This window comes from Saccostrea cucullata, unplaced genomic scaffold (assembly GCF_032062105.1).
Source record: "Saccostrea cucullata isolate Sc308-1 unplaced genomic scaffold, CSIRO_AGI_Scuc_v1 ctg15, whole genome shotgun sequence".
In the NCBI taxonomy this organism is placed as follows: domain Eukaryota; kingdom Metazoa; phylum Mollusca; class Bivalvia; order Ostreida; family Ostreidae; genus Saccostrea; species Saccostrea cuccullata.
Genome location: NW_026938676.1, coordinates 669,845 through 689,616, shown reverse-complemented (window position 1 = coordinate 689,616; position 19,772 = coordinate 669,845). Strand labels below are relative to the sequence as shown.

Here is a 19,772-nt window from a genome sequence, read left to right as displayed (position 1 = left end):
ACTGTTAATTAACAATGGTAATTTTCATTCTTATGTCGATACGATATATCCTGGTGAGCTTGAGATAAGATACCACAGAGTCTGACACATCTGTTTAATATTAAGATATTTTAGTTCAAGATGACGTTAATGGTAATTTAACAACCAAGCTTTATGAAAAACGGGATGACTTTAACCATCGTCAGCTTCCCTTACTTATGCAGCAATATACCTTCATCAACTGTATAGGAGGTTTACACATCTCAGTTGATTCGATACACAATATCATTCTCTACGTATGAATAATTTCTAAAACAAGGCAAATTATTAAATAACAAGTTCATGAAAAAAGAATACCAGCAGTCTCGTTTAAGGTCATCATTTCGTACGTTTAATGGTCAATACAATGACCTTATCAGCAAGTATAATTTATCATTGAGCTGACTGACGGTTTTTATACGTATTGTTAGTCCATTATTTATACACTGAATTGACGACGGATTTACCGGTAATGACAAGGAGAACACAGCGGGTATGATCAGTAGGCAGGGATGTTCACTCCTCTTTGGCACCTCATCCCACCTCTGATTTTTGGCGTCCGTGTTTGCTCTGCTCCTATTCTGTATTGTTTATGGACTTTTTATTTCGAATACTGTTCCTCATCTCCATATGTTTTTAAACATAAGATTCCAACTTAATCATGTAACTAATTATTCCTTGCATCATAAATTGAATCATCTTTAATTTCTTTTGTAATTTAATTTACTTATTTCACTAAACTAAAATATATATCAAATTTAGGTTATTTGTGAATATTTATGAACATTCAAAGAGTAGTCAATGAAATAGATTTCGTTGTCTAAAACATGTTTTTATCAACAAAGTTTGTTGCACACGAAACAAGTCTACATTTTTGACCATGACCAAATTACTACGATAAAAATCATTTGACTCTATACATTCAATTACTCTGAATTTGATTTTTTTTTTTTTTTTTTTTTTTTTTTTTTTTGAGAAATTTGATATTTTGATAATGCTTGGAACATGACATAAAACAAACATCCTATGTCAGAAAATTCCAAAGTTAAAATCAAGTGCCGCAAATGAGTAAGCATTCCCTGTCGAGCGGTAACGTCTAACCGTAGTAAGGTTGAGAAAAGAATGGGTGGACTTAACGCCCTATTTTGGATCTTTTTGCGACTCCTCGAACAATCTGTAAATGAAGTGAATCCAAAATAAATTATGAGCAATGGAAAGAGCAACATATACTTGGTTATATTAGGAACATTTGTGCAAAAACAATGCCTTGTTGTCGTGTATCAAAATTGAAGCAACAATACATGAGTGTCGTCTTCCGGAATTCGACATGTACCCGGACTGGTTTTTATGTCACACAATCAATATTTATAGGAGGCAGGGCTATCGATCGGTGTCATTGTTGACATCTCTCTCTCTCTATCTAACTGTCTTTCCAAAAATTCGAATACGTGTTTAGCATATTACAGCGATGTCAATATGAAATTATTTTTAAAATGTGATGACACGAAAAATTAAAACAATATTTAATTTGCTAAATTCTGAAAATGGCAATAAAACACGCTCAAAGACATGATTTAGATCGAGGTCAGGTTGAAGAATACAATGTAACTGTTTTCACGAGTACACGCGCAGGTGGTCATCACGTGACGAATTGTAATATTTAACAGGTCAATCGAAGACATTTCAATGGAGGCGAGAAGTTTGTTTTGAACATGTTTTTTGTTAAATTAAGTATGAGCACACTTTTGTCGGCTCTTCTCCTTTTAATATAACATTATTTTGTTCAATATACAACTACAGTTTTCTTAAGAACAGCCGATAAACATGTGCTGACTATGTATTCAGACGATGTAAAACGCGTGACCCTGATTATCTATTGATATTCAAGAAATCTTCAGGCACCATGCTTTCGATATTTATTTAGTTTACCTCGAAAAGGGTGCTTTAAATTCACATCCGTACCAGGAATACACAGTTAAGATATCGGGGGTTTATATGATGGAAAAAAAAATAAACATTTTATGAAACTTAAATTTACAGCATTTTTTCTGGCCAGTTAAGTCCACCCATTCTTTGGTATAGAAACAAAAGCGAAACAACTGTGACGAAAAACAACATCCAAAACGTGACCGAGTGATGGTTTATTACTGCTAATTAGATCATTGAGCGATCAAAAAATTTACAGAAAGCTGAATGTCAACAGGGTCTCTGAAATGCCCTTCTATATCAGTTTAAACGTACAATTGGTCAAATGCAAAAACTAAGAGACATTGTCCTTCAACTTAGTTCTCATATGTATGACATGATAATTGATGTAGGGGTCATTAGAAGGGTAATTTCTTTTTGCATGCAATGTGCCATCGTGTTAAGTTAGAAGGTAGCTAAGTATTAATGTTACTGAACATTAAAGACAGAATTTTACAACTAGATGCTGTCATGAGACAGTAATACCCGCACTAAGGTGTTTGCCTCTAAATGCACACTTCTTCATATTGGGCTTTACCAAGGAAAAAGTCAATATAATTCAATAATTTACATATTACATGTTTTATCAAATTGAGCATAATATGCTCAGGTGACCATGTGACCCATGGGCCTCCATCTAATAAGTATTTCATATCCTTAATTCATCACTAGTCTGAAATAAACAACACAACTAATTAATGATGTAAAGAAGGTTTGATAAAGGGGGGGGGTTATAAATTTTTGGCACATAATTGGAACTTTTTAAATCTATTTCCTCATATCTGTAAATCAACAAATAATATTATTCAAATTAGTGTAAAGAGTTTTTGATGAATTTTTCAAAATGTGCAAAGTTTATTTATATTTGACAAGGCAGTTCTAAACTTCTTGAAATCTGCCATATATACACAATCAATTTAGTCAACCCCCACCCCTCTCCCATCAACACACACACACACACAAACACACCTAATTTGCCTGTTTTTGGAAATAGGCCTAGATGGAAAGTTAAGATAAAACATCTTTCGTAAATTATAATTTTCAATTTGTTCTTGCACTATACATGTATTTGAACACCTGCATCACATTGGGCTTCCGTCACGTACCCAACTTAAGTACTAGTTTTACCATTGGCATTATCATTTTTAGATTTCACTGCACGTGCAGTAGGCTACTAATGTGGTATACACATCATTGCATATAGGAATTATTTCATTTTGTGTTTTAATTGGATTATATTTCATGAAGATTACAGGACCTAAATAATGACAATCGGTAAGTACAAAATTTTGGTATAGATTTGGGTAAAATAGTCTGAAATGCAAACGGTTCTAGGTTCAAGTTTAAAGGATCAAAGGTCATCCGATGCTTTGACATTCTGAAGAGTTATCCCCCGTTATCAACGTTACATTCAGTTACAAGATCCAGAATTTTTTTCTGGGACTGGGAGGGAGGGGGGTTTCCAGACCAGAATTTCCTGAGAAGCTAAAAAAAAAAGAAGTTATGTTTGGGTCTGTTTTCTAAGGTGGAGGGACACTTAGGGCATACAAAGTCATTTTTATTTCCTCCAGTATATATTATAGTCCTGCAAATTCCAAGGGGGGGGGGGGGGGAGGGGGAGGTTGAGATGGCGATCAGCCAATCCACTCCCTGTCCCTGTAATGACAAATGATTATGTGACTCCTAAACAGTTGGAAAGTTTTTCCATTTGACTCTCCATAATTTTGTTTCTTGTGTTATTATGTTATGTAAATTAAATGGTATAAAGGTTATGAACCCCTGGAGGTCATTCCCACTCCTAATGAGCTGGAAATGTTCACAATATGACTGCATTAAATTAAATAAAAGTGCATCAATGATAAGATTACTTGACATTTTATTCATGAATTTGTGTCAACTTATCTTCTGGCGGCGGCCTAGAATAGGAATGAAAATCATTCAGAGATGGACCACATTAAACTATTTGTATAATTTTTTTTTAATGTAATACAAGTAGTAGTTTGCATACATAAACAAACAGGGGTCTGGGAAGGGGTGAGGGGAAGGATCGAGTTAATATTTCTTTATGTCTTAATGGTTGGAAACTCCTAAAATGAATGTTGACCTCAAATCTAACTTGTCCTCATTATTTTTCAAGTGGTGGTGTCTCCATATGAGTGAAAAATTCCTGAGAGGGATGTTTAATAACAAACAAAATGACATAAAAACACAATATTGATTTGCGTTAAGAAATATGCAGGGGATTTTTTCCATCATAAATCTTCTTCTCAAGAACAGCAAGGGCATTATTGTCCCCCGTTTTGGGGAAAGGGAGGGGACGTTAAATCTCATTTGTCTGTCAGTTTGTCCATTTTATTGACAGCTAGTATGTGCATCTGTCACAATAAATTTAACCTTGGTAATAACTTTTGAATAATAAGAGATACTGCTTTCCTATTTCACATGTACATTACCACAAAACTTTCTAAATATACTATGATTTTTTAACCCAAGTGAGACCTTGACCTTAAAGTTTTACCTACTTTCCAAAAAATAACATTTTAAATTGATCAATTTGAAAGAGAAAAGAAAGGGCATTCAAATTATACATGTTTATTACATGTGAAAAGACTTTTCTAAATATAACATTACTTTTGACTCTGTGACCTTGACCTAGAAGTTTAACCTACTTTTCAAAAATATTATATTGTATATATAAATTTTGATTCAAAAGAGATATGACTTTTATATTTGACATGTACATTACCTGCAACAAAATGTTTCAGAACATGCTATGATTTTACCCCTTTGACCTAATTTTCAAAAATTGATATATGATATGGGTGCATATTCAATGACATAATATGCCATAAATTATGGCATCCCATTCACTAAATCACAGAAAGCAGAGGACCACAATTCTTTGAATTTGCTAATGTATAATCTTGATAGATGGAAACATCCTCATATAATGTAGATTCAAGTTTTTTATGCCACACCATGATTAGGAATACATGTATAGTTTTTGTCATGTCCGTCCTCCACCCTTCCATCTGTCTTTCCATTGGGCTCAAAGAAACTTTCTAGATATTTTTATCAAAGTTCATATGTTGATGCATACTGATGTAAATATCCAACTGCAGCAATATTTTTTGACTTTGACTTTTCCTTTGACCTTCACGTAACTTTTCTTTAAAGAGGCTGGGTGGTTGCAGCCATTTTTAGACTATTTTGATCTCCTTTAGAAGAAGAGCTCCATATAAAGATATAATAAAAATGATAAAATGATCAAATTTTAAAACAAAAGTTTATGAATTTTTTTTTTGCCAAATGATAGTTGATGGCTTAAGATATCATATCCCCAAATTTAAGTTATAACCGGTGGTTAATAAAAAAATAATTTGTTGACCCCCTAGCCTCCTTAAATTACTGTTTAGCTTTATTTTAAAGAAACCATTCAAGTTGTGTAATGAAACTTTACATGATAATACATACTTATGTAAGCTTTACAATACTTCACTCTTTTTTACCTTGACCTTTCCTGTGACCTTGACTTCACTTTTCTAAAATTAATGTCTAAATCAGTTTTGAGTAAACAATTCAAAATATATTTATCAAACTTCATATGCTGATACATACTGCTTATAGCTATTAATACATCAACTTATTTTGACCTTGAATTTTCCTTTGACCTTGACCTCACTTTTTAAAATATGTGTTTATCTAAGTTTTAAATAAACCATTAATTATAGTTTTATCAAACTTCATATGCTAATAGTAAATTCATACTGATGTAAGCTTTTCAACTGCAACAATTAACATTTTGGCCCTAACCTTTCCTTTGACCTCTCTTTTCTTAGAAAAAGTGTTGAGGTCAGTTTCATTAAATCATTCAAGATATTTTTATCAAACATAATATGCTGATAACTTCATCAAAAACTTAACCTTGCACACTCCTCTGACCTTGACCTCCATCCTTTTTAATTTGTATTTCGCTTAGTTTTAAAGAAATAATTTAAGACATTTTTATGTTTAGCATGCACTTATAATACATAATTTGGTGAGGATTTATAATCTATATCAAATTTATTTAGATTTTAGTTTCAATTCTAAAGAAACTGTTCAAGATATTTTCAACAAACTTAATACGCTAATACAAATTTTCCTGTAGCATGAGTAATATACATCCAGTGGGACATTCATGTCCTATAGACATATTTCTAGTTTTTCAAATCATAACCTCAAAGGCTAGGTCAGGCCACAATTAGACATTAAACATTCCAAAACCTTACTGCACATCTACATGACACCTGGCACCAACCATCTCCTCAAAGATGATTAGACTACTGTGTAAAATGTAAGGGGAGTTCAGGGAAGACGGGGCTTTCTGCAAAAAAAACGTCATTTTTCGACCCCCATTTGATCCCCTGGGGCAAAATCAACATTCCGAAACCTTATTGCACATCTACATGACACCACCAACCATCTCCCCAAAGATGATTAGGCTACTGTGTAAAATGTAAGAGGAGTTCAGGGAAGACGGGGCTTTTTGCATAAAAAACATCATTTTTCGACCCCCATTTGACCCCCCGGGGCAAAATCAAAATTCCGAAACCTTACTGCACATCTACATGACACCACAAACCATCTCCCCAAAGATGATTAGGCTACTCTGTAAAATGTAAGAGGAGTTCAGGGAAGACGGGGCTTTTTGCATAAAAAACGTCATTTTTCGACCCCCATTTGACCCCCCGGGGAAAAATCAAAATTCCGAAACCTTACTGCACATCTACATGACACCATCAACCATATCCCCAAAGATGATTAGGCTACTGTGTAAAATGTAAGAGGAGTTCAGGGAAGAGGGGGCTTTTTGCATAAAAAACGTCATTTTTCGACCCCCATTTGACCCCCCGGGGCAAAATAAAAATTCCGAATCCTTACTGCACATCTACATGACACCACAAACCATCTCCCCAAAGATGATTAAGCTACTCTGTAAAATGTAAGGGGAGTTCAGGGAAGACGGGGCTTTTTGCATAAAAAAACGTCATTTTTCGACCCCCATTTGACCCCCTGGGGCAAAATCAAAATTCCGAAACCTTACTGCACATCTACATGACACCACAAACCATCTCCCCAAAGATGATTAGGCTACTGTGTAAAATGTAAGAGGAGTTCAGGGAAGCAAAGTGTGACAGACGGACGGACGGACGGACGGACGGACGGACGGACGGACATGAGTAACAACAATATACCCGAACTTTCTTTAGAAAGTGCGGGTATAATTAAATGAGATGTTAGGAAGATGACCGTATACATCTATGTGTACATGTAGCTAGGGAAATCCCCTAATTTGATGCGATTTACGTCATCAGTATTGCATACTGTGTACTTCTACAAGTTGTACACTACGTTTAAATTCGTAATTACACGAAAGTGAGAACTTGTAGCTTCCTAAAGCTTAACACGACTCGTAAATAGGCATACGCCATTTTCGATACCATTATCTACGATACATCAACACCAGGGTATACTTTTCAGATTTTACACACCTGACTGCTTTATTGTCACGAATATCGGTGTGGAATAGCGACCAATGTTCGAGCTGGTTATCTTGCATTACCTTTGTTCGCATTTTATTGCAGTTACGTGTAAACGTGTCTGTTTGTATACTGCACTGACCTGTACAACTAAAATTGTAAGTTCCTTTACTTTTCTGCATTATACAAAGTATTACGATATTATTGTCGCTACCGAGTGCTGTATAGCATACGCACGTCTACACCTGTGTCGACTGATTACACTGAAAAGAGAATAAGTCATGCCCTTTATATATGGGTCTGCAGGCATAGCGATTCTCCGAACAAAAATGGCCGACACATTCCTTTAACGAATCGTGTTCACCTTTAATCCCAAACTACAGAATATATCTTTTTCAGCCGGTGTTTCGTATGAAGTTGAGAATTTGTTTCGTACACCCAATGTATTTCTTTTATTACAAGTCATAGATTTATTTGATACAAATAAATTGTAAAGTGCCTTGCTGGACTGACGTTTTACACGTACCGGTGCACTTGCAATTTGTTAAACAGAACACGATGATAGCTACGCGTACGTGTAAAATCACTTCTAGGTTTACATGAACAAGTAGACGTAAACGTGCAAATGCTTAACATCCCACAGTTTGTATGACACAATGGAATTTGCGTGAGGGTGATGAAGTAACATTAAATGGATTCCTTTATGTAATGTTAGTGTTGTTCATTTATTTTTGCAAACGTGACATATAGGCTACATGGTTAGAGTGTTTGAATATTAAATTTGCATTGAATGTTTCCTATTGTATTGTATAACACATAGTACTGAAATAAATAATTTTTTTACTTGCTTGCATTTGAAAACGATGTATTATCGATAATGACTGTAAGTTATATTTAATAAACATCTGATAAAAAATGTATTCCAAGACATTCTGTATAAAGAAAAGAGTAAAATTATTTTTTTCTGTTTTCGGAAAAAAGAAATTAAGGAGGCTCATTACACCACTTTTTGATGACGTACTACACAAAAAAAAATCCTCCATTGTGTCGACCGGTTTGCTCAGGAGACGAGTTGTGTAGGTACCTCTATAATATGACCCTGACCTTTAAAACACTTTAAAAATAGATGAAACATGCGGTGTTGTAAACAGTGAAAACAAAGTAAAGGATTCATTATGCACAAACCAAGAAGAATTGCTTTTAGGCAGAAACAAAAGAAAGCAACAGTCAAATCTTCGCTAAACAAGTAATGTCAATTTCATAGCCATGCATGCAGTGAACTCTATCATTCACTGACATGTATGTATGGAGGAAATTCGAGTTAAAATCTACAACCTTGTTGAAATTAAAAGTTTATTTAATTGCGCTATTTACTGTGTTGGTGTTAATTTATATATTTGTTTTATTGATTTAAATGTATACTCTGGCAATTTAAAGCTTTATTCTGAATTTTAGATGTAATGTCAAACGTTCCATATAGTTTTGAGTCTTTGCTAATTAGGAAAGATAACTCTTAAAAGTGGACTTTTTATACCAAATATTTTTTAAATTGGATTTTTTATTTCGTTTAAACTTTCTTCATTCAATTTGACACATGTAATTCATTGAAATACATTCCTTGTCTCTTCAGAACACATTTTTAAAATGTTTTATGCATAGATTAAAAAGATAATGACATTAATTGTTTTCTAGGAGAAAATTATTTTTTCTAATAAAATTATTATTAGGTATTATGAGGTATTTTCATTTTGTGTACTTGTCTTAAGAAGATGCCCATCATTTGACACTGAAAGTTCTGAAATTCTGTGAATAATAAACCTGAAATAAAACATTTCACTAAAATAAAACAAAAACTAAAAAATTCTATAAAAATATTTATGATATCAATACCCCCATCTGGATATTTGACATCTACATTATAAGTGGTGCTGTATTGAAATCTAAAATAAACTGTGGATGTAATGAGCCACCTTAATCTATCGTGAGACGGCGACTAGTTCAATATCAAAAAGGCATATATTTAATAATACAATATTAAATGTTGCACTTTTCCATTTGTTGATCAGGCAAGTCTATTTACGACTTTCCATTCATTCGATCACGTACTTTTAGAAACAATTAATCAATAACTGTACGATTGTTGCTCCAGAAGTCTATAAATTATCATAAGACTTCCCAAAAGACTGACACATATCTTCGCGCAGTGGATATTTTTCTGAGTTTCTCATCACATAATGGTAAGCTGGAGGTGGCTCACTAGGGTAGTATCGTCTTGCATGCAGTAGAGTGAGAAATGTCTTGCAGTCATCGTGTGTATGTAATAGAGATTTACCACTGCTTGTTAGAGATCCGACGTCATCAGAAACCGATGAATCTGATGACACAGACGGCGAGGTCTGTAGAATAAAACTGCCATGATCTGAAATAGTCAGGAAATAGTGTACTATATGTTATAAGTCAGAATGTATTGTATTATATGAAATTAGCCAGGAAATATTGTACTATATTATTTGAACATCTATAAAAACTTCTGGAATATTGTTCAATGTATGCTCTCTGAATTTATTATTGAGAGGTATTTATTGTTTATATGAAAAAAAGTTTTGTAAACGTACATCTTGTAAGGATTGATAAAGCAACCTTACTAACATTAATGCAAGGGAATATCTTAAGCTAATAATTTTAGTCAAGTTTGTGATTTAAATAATAAGAAGAATCCTCGAATTTCAGGTGTGGGTTGTATTCTATAAATATGTAGCTTATACAAAAATATTGGAACCTCTATCACTGCTTGTCACAAGTCCTTGGTCACTACCGGAAGTGTTGCTACTGTTTGCAGATGCATGTACTTTCCTGCATAGCTTTCTTCCGAACACACTGCACATAAATAGCACAGCAGCAATGGAAAGCGTGATTCCAACGATAAGGCCCATAGTGCTACGAAAGTTCAAAAATATTGTGTATTATATCCAGTAGTAGATTCATAATCAGAATAATATGACTGTTTAAAAAGCTGGGATTTTTAACAAAACTCAGCATTAATCTGCTGACGGATAATGACAACTTATTGTTAATTTGTTTTAATAATACCTACAAAAAAGCTGTAAGAGTCTAGTCTGTTTGAAAATTTAATTTTGAACGACTGATTCATAACCCTTTAAGCTTAATTTTCCGTATATCTTTTAATTATTAGAAACACTATTGGTACATAAATGGATGAGTTTGGATTTTAGAAAAATAATTTTTTGTCAATTTTGTCGTTTTGGACAATGCAAACGGTTTAAAAAGGAACTTCCAGTTCCTTTAACTATATTTCACAATTGAATGGGTTATAATTTTGATGTGATTTGAGAATAAGAACAGGTTTCCCCTATAAAACAAGTGCTAATATTTTTATTTTCATCATCGTATATAAATAGAGTGAAATGAAATCTTGAAAATAAGGAATCAGTCTAGTTAGTAGAGTATGACAGGGCATCAACGGTAGTCGAAAACGTGGGGTAATTTGGATGATGGACAAGAAAAGACAGTGCACTTACCATATCATTATATATTAAAATAAACTAAAGAGAAGACAGCCCAATCTTACGCTCTTTCGTCGTCTTCCACATCTGAGCTGAAAACGTAGGGCCCTTCATCAAACTCCATACAGCAGTATTTCCCGCTAGGTGAACAACAGGTGTATCTATCAATACATTCTTTGGTGTTCTTGTAAATTTCATATACCACTCTGCCCTGGTATCTATCGTAGTAGCCTTTTCTTTCATACCACTCACAGTCCTTGCTGAAACTTTTGTCTTCCAAAATATACAAAAGAATGCTAAATTTCTCTACATAAGGCAAATAACAAAATGTTAGATTTATATTTTTATTGATATATTTTACATCATATTAATTTTTAAATTTTAAAATTATAATGAAGCCATAATAAGCGTTCCTTTGTTTATATGTATAATAAAATGAAGGGCATGGGATCACCAGTATACATTATTCAAGTTTTCATGTTTTAGAAAAATGATGACAGAATTTTAGGAAAGAAGGAAAATACAACATACTTAGCTATATAGTAAACACTAAAATTTTAATTACTATTGAATGCTTTCCATTGTTTGTAATTTTATAAGAAAATGACGTGAATGGTTATCCAAGAAACAAGCTTTATGATGAACGGAATGACTTTAATTTTTCAGCAGTCATGCAGCAATATATCCTTATCATATACATACGAGGTTGACATCTCGCATTAATTAGATACACTAGAGTATGCTCTACGTATGAAAAATTTCTAAAGTGAGGTAAGTTATTGACAAACAATTTGATGAAACAGGATTATCAACAGTCTCGTTTAAAGTTATCGTAAGGTCTATGGTTAATACAATGTCCTTACCAACAGACACAATCTATCATTAGGTCCATTGCTAACTGACGTTTTTCATATTAATTTGAAATCACAATTTTCGTGGGAGTTTAATTATCTTTGTTTTCGAGGTATGGAGAAACCGTCGAATTCATGATTACCTCGAAATGTAAAATTTCATAATTATGCATTATTACTCAATACTTCTCTAACTTTGAAATCAAGTACCCACAAACCAATATTTCTTTCTCAAACTTAAAAAAATTGTTGATTATAACCTCATGAAAATAAATGATTTTACAGTAACTGTTAGGCCATTATTACACAGTGAATTGTTTGCGAATTTTCCGTAATTTTCTGATCATGAAAAAGAGCTCATTGCATGTGTGACAGATCGACAGGGGAAGCTCACTCTTCCACGACACCTGATCCCACCTCTGAAGTTTAAGATGACCGTGTTTGCTCTGCACCTGATTTGCTTAGTTTAAATGGACTTATGAGCTGGAATAGTGTTCGTTATCTCCATATACGGCATTTCAATTACTCTTCCTACCTGTGGTATTTTCAGTTGCTGTGCTTTGTGTCCTCTTATAATATATTTGTATTGTTTATAGTTTTTTTTTTTTTACACACTGGGGGGGGGTTGGGGTTGGGGGTGGGGTCGATTTTCGTTATCTTCCCCTTTTACAATCATAAACAAAATGAAGAGATAAATCACGATCCAGTTCTCTGATCTTCAATACAAAGTGGGTTCTTTCTATTGGCATCTATTTCGGAAAATTTAAATTAATTAAAATTTAAGATTGATTGATTGATTGATTGTATATTGTTTAACGTCCCTCTTGAGAATTTTTCACTCATATGGAGACGTCACCGTATGCCGGTTTTGGGCTTCAAATTTATATTTATACTCGGCACTCAGGGCCATTGAGCAGTGAGGGTTCTTTATCGTGCCAGCGCCTACCGTGACACGGGACCTACGTTTTTAAGGTCATATCCGAAAGACCCGTGACTTTCACTTCTGGTGCCGAGCGCTTGGCGAAGGAACAGTCACTACCTATTTTTACGTCTTAGGTTTGACGCGGCGCCGGGAACGAGAATCGAACCCGGACCTCCCGATCACGAAGCGAACGCTCTACCACTAGGCTACCGTGAACGGTAAAATTTAAGAAGAAGCTCGTGAAAATGCTTCTAGAAACCTAACATATCACAACTTCATATCTCTTAAACTTTCCAAACGTCGCATTGGACTTTTTAATTTATACGGTATATATTTATCCGGTATTTTGCTAATCTATATGAGTTGGTCAAATATAAATTTGGTTATTTAAACAGATCTCACTTTTTTGATTAAAAAAACACACTTGATAAAGTAATAATTATCATTTTCGAATTATTGAAGAAAATATTTATATTTCTTGATAGGCATTGTAATAACAATTATACCCTTTGTACAATAATCTATCAATTGTTTATTCTTAAAAATAATAAAAAGAAAATCATGAGAATAAAATCTGTAAGAAATCCATATGTTCATAAAAAGGACTTACCGGTAAATAGCATGAAAAATGTATACATCATATTACCCCTTATCTGAAATATTGGAGTCGTCAGAAAATTTCAAGTCGAAAGTAAGCACTCTTTTGGAAGACATGTTTTGTACATCGAAACTAACAAGGATATAGAAAAATAATATATATACCGGAAAATTTTCCTTTGGGAGATTTTGGGTATTTTCTCCTATTCAACCGAAATTTCTGACAATACACAGAATATTGACTGGAGAAGATTTCGCTACGTACGACAAACAAGCTCTCAATAGCTTCATTGTAGGTATATCGATTTATGTTCAAAGAAAAATTAATAGATGGTAGAACTACATAAAAAGATGGCTATAATAATTCCAAAATTGACACTTTAGCCCACCTGGATTGAAAACTCACGTGATCAAGCGTCTTTTGCCTGTCCATTTATTTAACAAACCTCCGGAACCACAAAACAGACCTTACCACAAGGTTTCTTTTGAGGGAGAACATTTACAAATGTTTAATTTGTGATCCTTGTTTTTCTCTTACAGGGAATTCTAGAAATCAAGACGGGCAGATTGTTGATTTTTTTAATAAAAAAAAGGGCTGGAACAGATGAAAAAGTAACCTTTCTCTGACGTAGATTTATTGTCTGCTGGGATAAGACGGGTCCCCAAAAGGAAATCAATGTTTCAAATGGGATTATTTTGGGGAGAACGTTAAAAACTTTCTTCTAAACAATAAAAAATAGCAAGGATTAAGTATATGAATGCAAAAGCATCGCAAACTAATCAGTAATACGAATTTCAAACCATGATCGGAAGAGGGGTACAATTATGGGAGATCAATGTTTTACACGAGAATATAGAGCAAAACAATTTTAATACGTCTTATCCGGGAACAAAATTTGTCAAATTTTATAATATAAAAATCAACCATCGCCTGTCGGTACTGATTTCTATCCGTTCAAATCATAGTCCAATGTTGTAGGTTTTAACAAGTTAGGTTGAAAAAGTTGAACAAAACTATTTACATGTATAGGGAATGAGAAAATAAAGCTTTAAAACCTTAATTTCCGGAAAAAGTCGACCCATGATAAATATATGTATTAATATTTTTATAAACATTTTCAAGAAATTAAAAGATACAATTATATTTAGTTTTAATTACTCCTTTGATGTAGAGTTTGGTCATGATATGAGATTCAATTTCTTCCATCACAAAGAAGGGAAACCATATGCAGGAGAACATTCATATTGTAGCAGTTGATGATAACAAATAAAGTGTTTCTTTCACAAAGAAAAATATGAATCAATTTATGGATAATATAAATTGGATTCCGAGCTTTGGAATACGGACGTCAATTACCAGGCTGTGAAGAAGATCGAATGGTAACCTAGGTAATGATAGTGACAAAATAAGCCGTATTGAGACTTATCAGAATAGGTCTCTTCTTTAAGGTAGTCCGATCCTCAGGTTTATAAAATTATCAGTTAAGTAATCAAACATACTCATAAAAGTATCTCTGAATCCACAAAGTTATGTAAATGTATCCACAGTATTTCTTTAAAGTTAAGATTATAGTTAATCATATTATATAGGGAAAATTGTCAAATCTCCAATATTTTTGCAGAAAAAGCGAATTGGAATATCAGCAATGCATTTCTAATTGCAAATTGATCAACTATTATATTTTAGGTTTAAAAAACGATAGGTATCCAGGCATTCAGAGAAATTGTCATGATTTTTATACTTATTTGGTATTTTTTGTCTTCTATTTCCGACATGTATTCTGTAATACATTTGCTATCACTGCAAAACACCACAAATCACTTCTTATTTCATATCATGCTAATAAACATTGGTATCTAAGGCTGGATTTAAAAATAATCGTATTTCTCTAATACTGTATTAATGTATTAATTTTTTTTCCTTTTATAAGGTACAAATGTCAACGTTTATGAGACCTTTTATAAGACTTACAAAAACCTTGAATCTTAAAAAGATGAATAAAATGAAAATTGTTTTATGAAAAAAATTCATTTTCAAGCTTCATTTTGATGCATTTCAAATTAAATATTAATTTTTGGAGTTAATCTACCTGGCTGAGCATCGGATATCCTTAACAATAATGTCTATCGCTATCTGAAATTTATAACACTTTAAATTTAATAAGAAGTCATTTACAAAAAATGGACCTTACTTATTTTGCTTATTGGATTTTTCTCAGAAATACTGATATTTATTTGCTCTCGTATATTGTGTACACGTATAACCACATTGTCTTTATTAAACACAGTTTGTATGCCTCAGTATCTATTAAGTTAACTATTATTTCTTCAGTTTTGAAATAAAGAAAGTAAAGTGCAAGATTTTTTTTCAAACAAAAAGATCTTGTGGTGAGGTGATACAAGAGGATAATCGTAATAGAAATACTGTGAGAAAATATACTTCCGCTTATGTAGAGTTTGATCAGTCTCCAAACTCCATGGAAGTAATCTATTCTTCAATATAAAGAGTAATTTGTTTTCTGCACATGTATATATGTATATATAATTAACCACTCAAAGAACACATATAGTCTAAGTATGCCTTATTATTTCTTCATAGACAAATAGTTCAAAACATTGACACTTTCATTATTTAATGTACTGTTACTCAAATATATTGTAAATATCTATCTACCTAGTTACATACAAAAAATATACATGTATAATTATACAAAAAAATACAAATAAAATAAATTTAATAACTTTAGATCTATTTATAAAATATGTATATGAAAAACCCAAAAGAAATAAATATGAAGATTTCAAAATCTAATATTATGTTTAAAACTATGGGACGCCGTTTTCTTTGTTTATATCGTTATCCTCATAGTCAGAATAATCATTGTCTTCATTTTTATTACCAGCATTAGGAAGGATGGACAAAGCAAACAGGGAATCATCGAAAAGAAAGGTTTTGTGACCTGTAATTAGAGTGCATATAATTATTTGTAATATTGTACCATCTTGACAATAGAGTATTAGGGAAAGAACTGAAATAGGCTATGCCTACTGCTCAATTCCATTTACTTTTTGTGAATAAAAATTATGTATAAATAAGTACATGAACAGTCGGTATATAAGAAAAAAGCCATTACAATCAACTACAATATACACAGTATGGAAACCACTCCTATCTTTAATTTATTAATTACAAAGTAACTATTTCATAAATACTTTTCAAAGTGTTAATGAATAATAGCAGGTTAAGGACAGACGAGACGTTCCTTAATAATAGATAAAATTTTCCAAGATTTTGTCATTGAAGTATTGCTACTTTAACATGTTTACTCACAAAAATTTGAGGTACCTTACCAGGCATTTCTGCAAGATACCAGGGGTAGTTTTTCTTATATAATCCTTTTGGGAGGAAAAATAATTTTCCAGTTTCAAACGTTTAAGTGTTTGGATTCTTTAAAGACGTTTAGAAACTGGTTTAGAAAACAGAATGTAACTCAAATTTTGAATATTTTTCATACATTACGAAGATATACAAAACAGATTTTGAGGAACGTCTCGTCTGACCTTAATTTGGTATTTAAAAATAATGAATTGTTGTTAATTTACTTGTTGTGGCTAGGAAGGCTATCGTTGTTTGTGACGTATTTATAGAGATTTCCCGCTCTTTTTGTTCCCTCCCAGTATTATCATTCGAACATCGCATACAAAAAAAGACCAAGAGGCATATCAAGCAGACTCCAACGGCGATAATTAACCCAAAGATAAGGGCGACCCAGGCCCTGCAAAATGAGCTTCATTTGTAAATATGAACTCAATCAAGAACGGTACGAGAAATATGTTATTATTAGGTTGCCCTACAAAAGAAGCTTAATTTGTAAATACTAACTCAATCAAGAATTGAACATAGAGAAATAAAGACTGGAGTGACACAGACTTACAAAAGAAGCTTCGTTTGTAAATAATGACTCAATCAAGAATGTAAATATAGAGAAGCAAAGGGTAAAGTGACACAAGCTTTACAAAAGGACCTTCATTTGTAAACATTATTTTAATGTTTAATGAATACAACAGCAAAGATTTGCATATTTTATTCCCCTTGTATATCTCATACTCGTTTTTGTATATCTATATTCATGTTTTGCAAGGATATCGACCTCTCTTCCAAATCCGATGAAGCCAACTAAATGAAGAGACTTTAGTAATGAAGGTCTTCTAAATAAAGCAATGAAATGATCTTTCTGCTTCTGATAATTGAAGAAATTGGCTTGACAAATGATAAGTGAACTTCATAATGTTTTCTGCATTGGAAAAGGGAAGATCTTTTTTAAAATAAAAAAGATTATACTAGTCAAGGTGAAGGTCGTTAAAATGAGAAGCGATGATGAATTAAAAAAAAATAAAACGAAGGACCTCATTGAGTGTATAAATCTTCAAGAGCAATATATGTATGTATTGCTCGTATTTTATAGAGCTTAAGAAAAACCAGGTAAAGTGGTTTATTTAATCATGTGATGGTATAAATTGTTATTCAATATATGTGTTTTAAATTCAAATGAATTAAACAGAATTAATATTAAAGGGTCTCTCAATGAAATAGCTGAAACAAAAACGTCTTCTCAGCAAATGAAAAATGTTCTACCTAATATAGATAAAAAACAAACTTTTTGATATACAGATTAAAAAAAACACATTTTTTAAAAAAGAAATTTCAATAATAAAAACTTCTAGTGATGAGGTTTCAAGAAAGGACAATTCTTGAACTCCTTTAAACTCGGAGAATTTTCTCCTCAATGTTCAAACTAGAGTATTAGCCAACCATACACATTATACATTTCAAAATCATATACTTACATAGTCAGAATTTAACCTCATGTCCTTTGAAAGCCAGCATTGACATAGGATTTTGTCTGTCCCTACATAGTACAGTGCTATTGTAATAATAAATAGAAGCGCCAGTGTTAACAACACGATTTGTCACAAACCAGAAGGTACTATAGCAATTTTGTTCAATGGCTATATCTCATTGCATCTATCGATTTCCAGTCACTTATCACTGACAGAAAACGTCAAAGGCCAGTGAAATATGAAAACTGTTATATATACCTGTTCAATTATATATTCATTTATATATAAGTAATAATCTGGATATATGATACACTCAGTATGTATATAACACATGAGAATTTTCTTTGTTATATTTTTATGAATTAAAAATCGCAACCGCATCAATGTTTATTTGTAAAGCATTTATATGTCTAAAATTCAATTTTCGTTTCTTCTAAGCATTTTTTTCAAGCAATGTTAGGGGAAGGGTATTCATTCTTCAGTGACGAATAAATTGACATTTCAATAATTTTATAGCTACAAGAATCAAGTTTCTCAAAAAAAAAAGACATTTATCTTTCCAGTAGTAAATTATTCAATTCATTTCATACAAACCAAATATGTACGTATATACAGCTCAACGCACTTTTTAAATTCACATGGTTTTTCGCACAAATAAAAGCCACATTTTTCTTGCAACAAAACTTAAAATTATCGAGTTTCAGTATGAGACATAACCATTATATTATTAAATATTTCATGTTAAATGTGCATATTCTCTTAAATCATTATCTTAGTTTTAAAAGTCAATGTTCTAAAAGGGAATTTTTTTTGATAAATTGTATGATAACAAAATGTATAAGATTATATCATAGGTATTTACAAATTAATTAATCGAACTTTCTTTGACACTATTTGGTTGAAATGTTCAAATTTACTTCTTACAGATGAGTATTTTTCCAGGCACAATGCACATTTTCCATACTTGTCATGGTTTTTGCAGCGCCGAAAAATGACAAAACTGAATAAAGAAATCATGTGAAAGGATAGGATAATAAAGTATTGTTTATCTTTCAACATAGTAAATTGAAAACATTAAAAAGGAAACTCTTTTACATTTATGGTCTGAAACTTTGAAATTTTGCGTTGGAAGGCACCATTCGTGATGCTAGATTTCAGGAAGGTAACCTGAAAAAATGCCACCTTTTTAACATGGAAAGCAGTCGAACAGATGAGAAATACTTCTATCATCTTGCGCATTACTGTCATATTCATGTACAGAAAATACAGAAGTTAAATGAACTGCACTGTTTCTATATGAAGGCAAGGCAAAAGTATGCTTTAATTTATAATGAACGAATACAAAGACGGTTGCATTTGACGAGAAACCATGAAAAAACCATTTGGAAACTCTCATAATATATCATCCAAGAGCATATAAAAATCCTAACAATTATGTGTGAATTTTGTTTAAAGTAAAGAAATATGATCAAAATTAACTTAAGAATCATTTTAAAGATATATCTTGTTGTCACGTTACACAATTTTGCAT

At 32.3% G+C, this 19,772-nt stretch overlaps 2 protein-coding genes across 2 annotated transcripts in view; one reads left to right on the top strand and one right to left on the bottom strand.

Annotated features, from left to right (window-relative positions):
• Window positions 1-17,139, top strand: part of LOC134250873 (universal stress protein in QAH/OAS sulfhydrylase 3'region-like) — a 61,173-nt gene extending 44,034 nt beyond the window's left edge. Inside the window, exon 5 of the mRNA XM_062733224.1 lies at window positions 17,130-17,139. The gene's annotated coding sequence lies outside the window, so the exon portion shown is untranslated. The remainder of the gene's footprint in view (window positions 1-17,129) is intronic.
• Window positions 9,608-10,438, bottom strand: LOC134250856 (uncharacterized). The gene is made up of 2 exons (XM_062733197.1): window positions 10,285-10,438; window positions 9,608-9,924 (listed from the first exon to the last, which is right to left on the bottom strand). The coding sequence occupies exons 1-2, from the start codon at window positions 10,436-10,438 to the stop codon at window positions 9,659-9,661; spliced, it is 420 nt and encodes a 139-aa protein (XP_062589181.1). The 3' UTR covers window positions 9,608-9,658.
• Window positions 17,140-19,772: the final 2,633 nt, after the last annotated feature.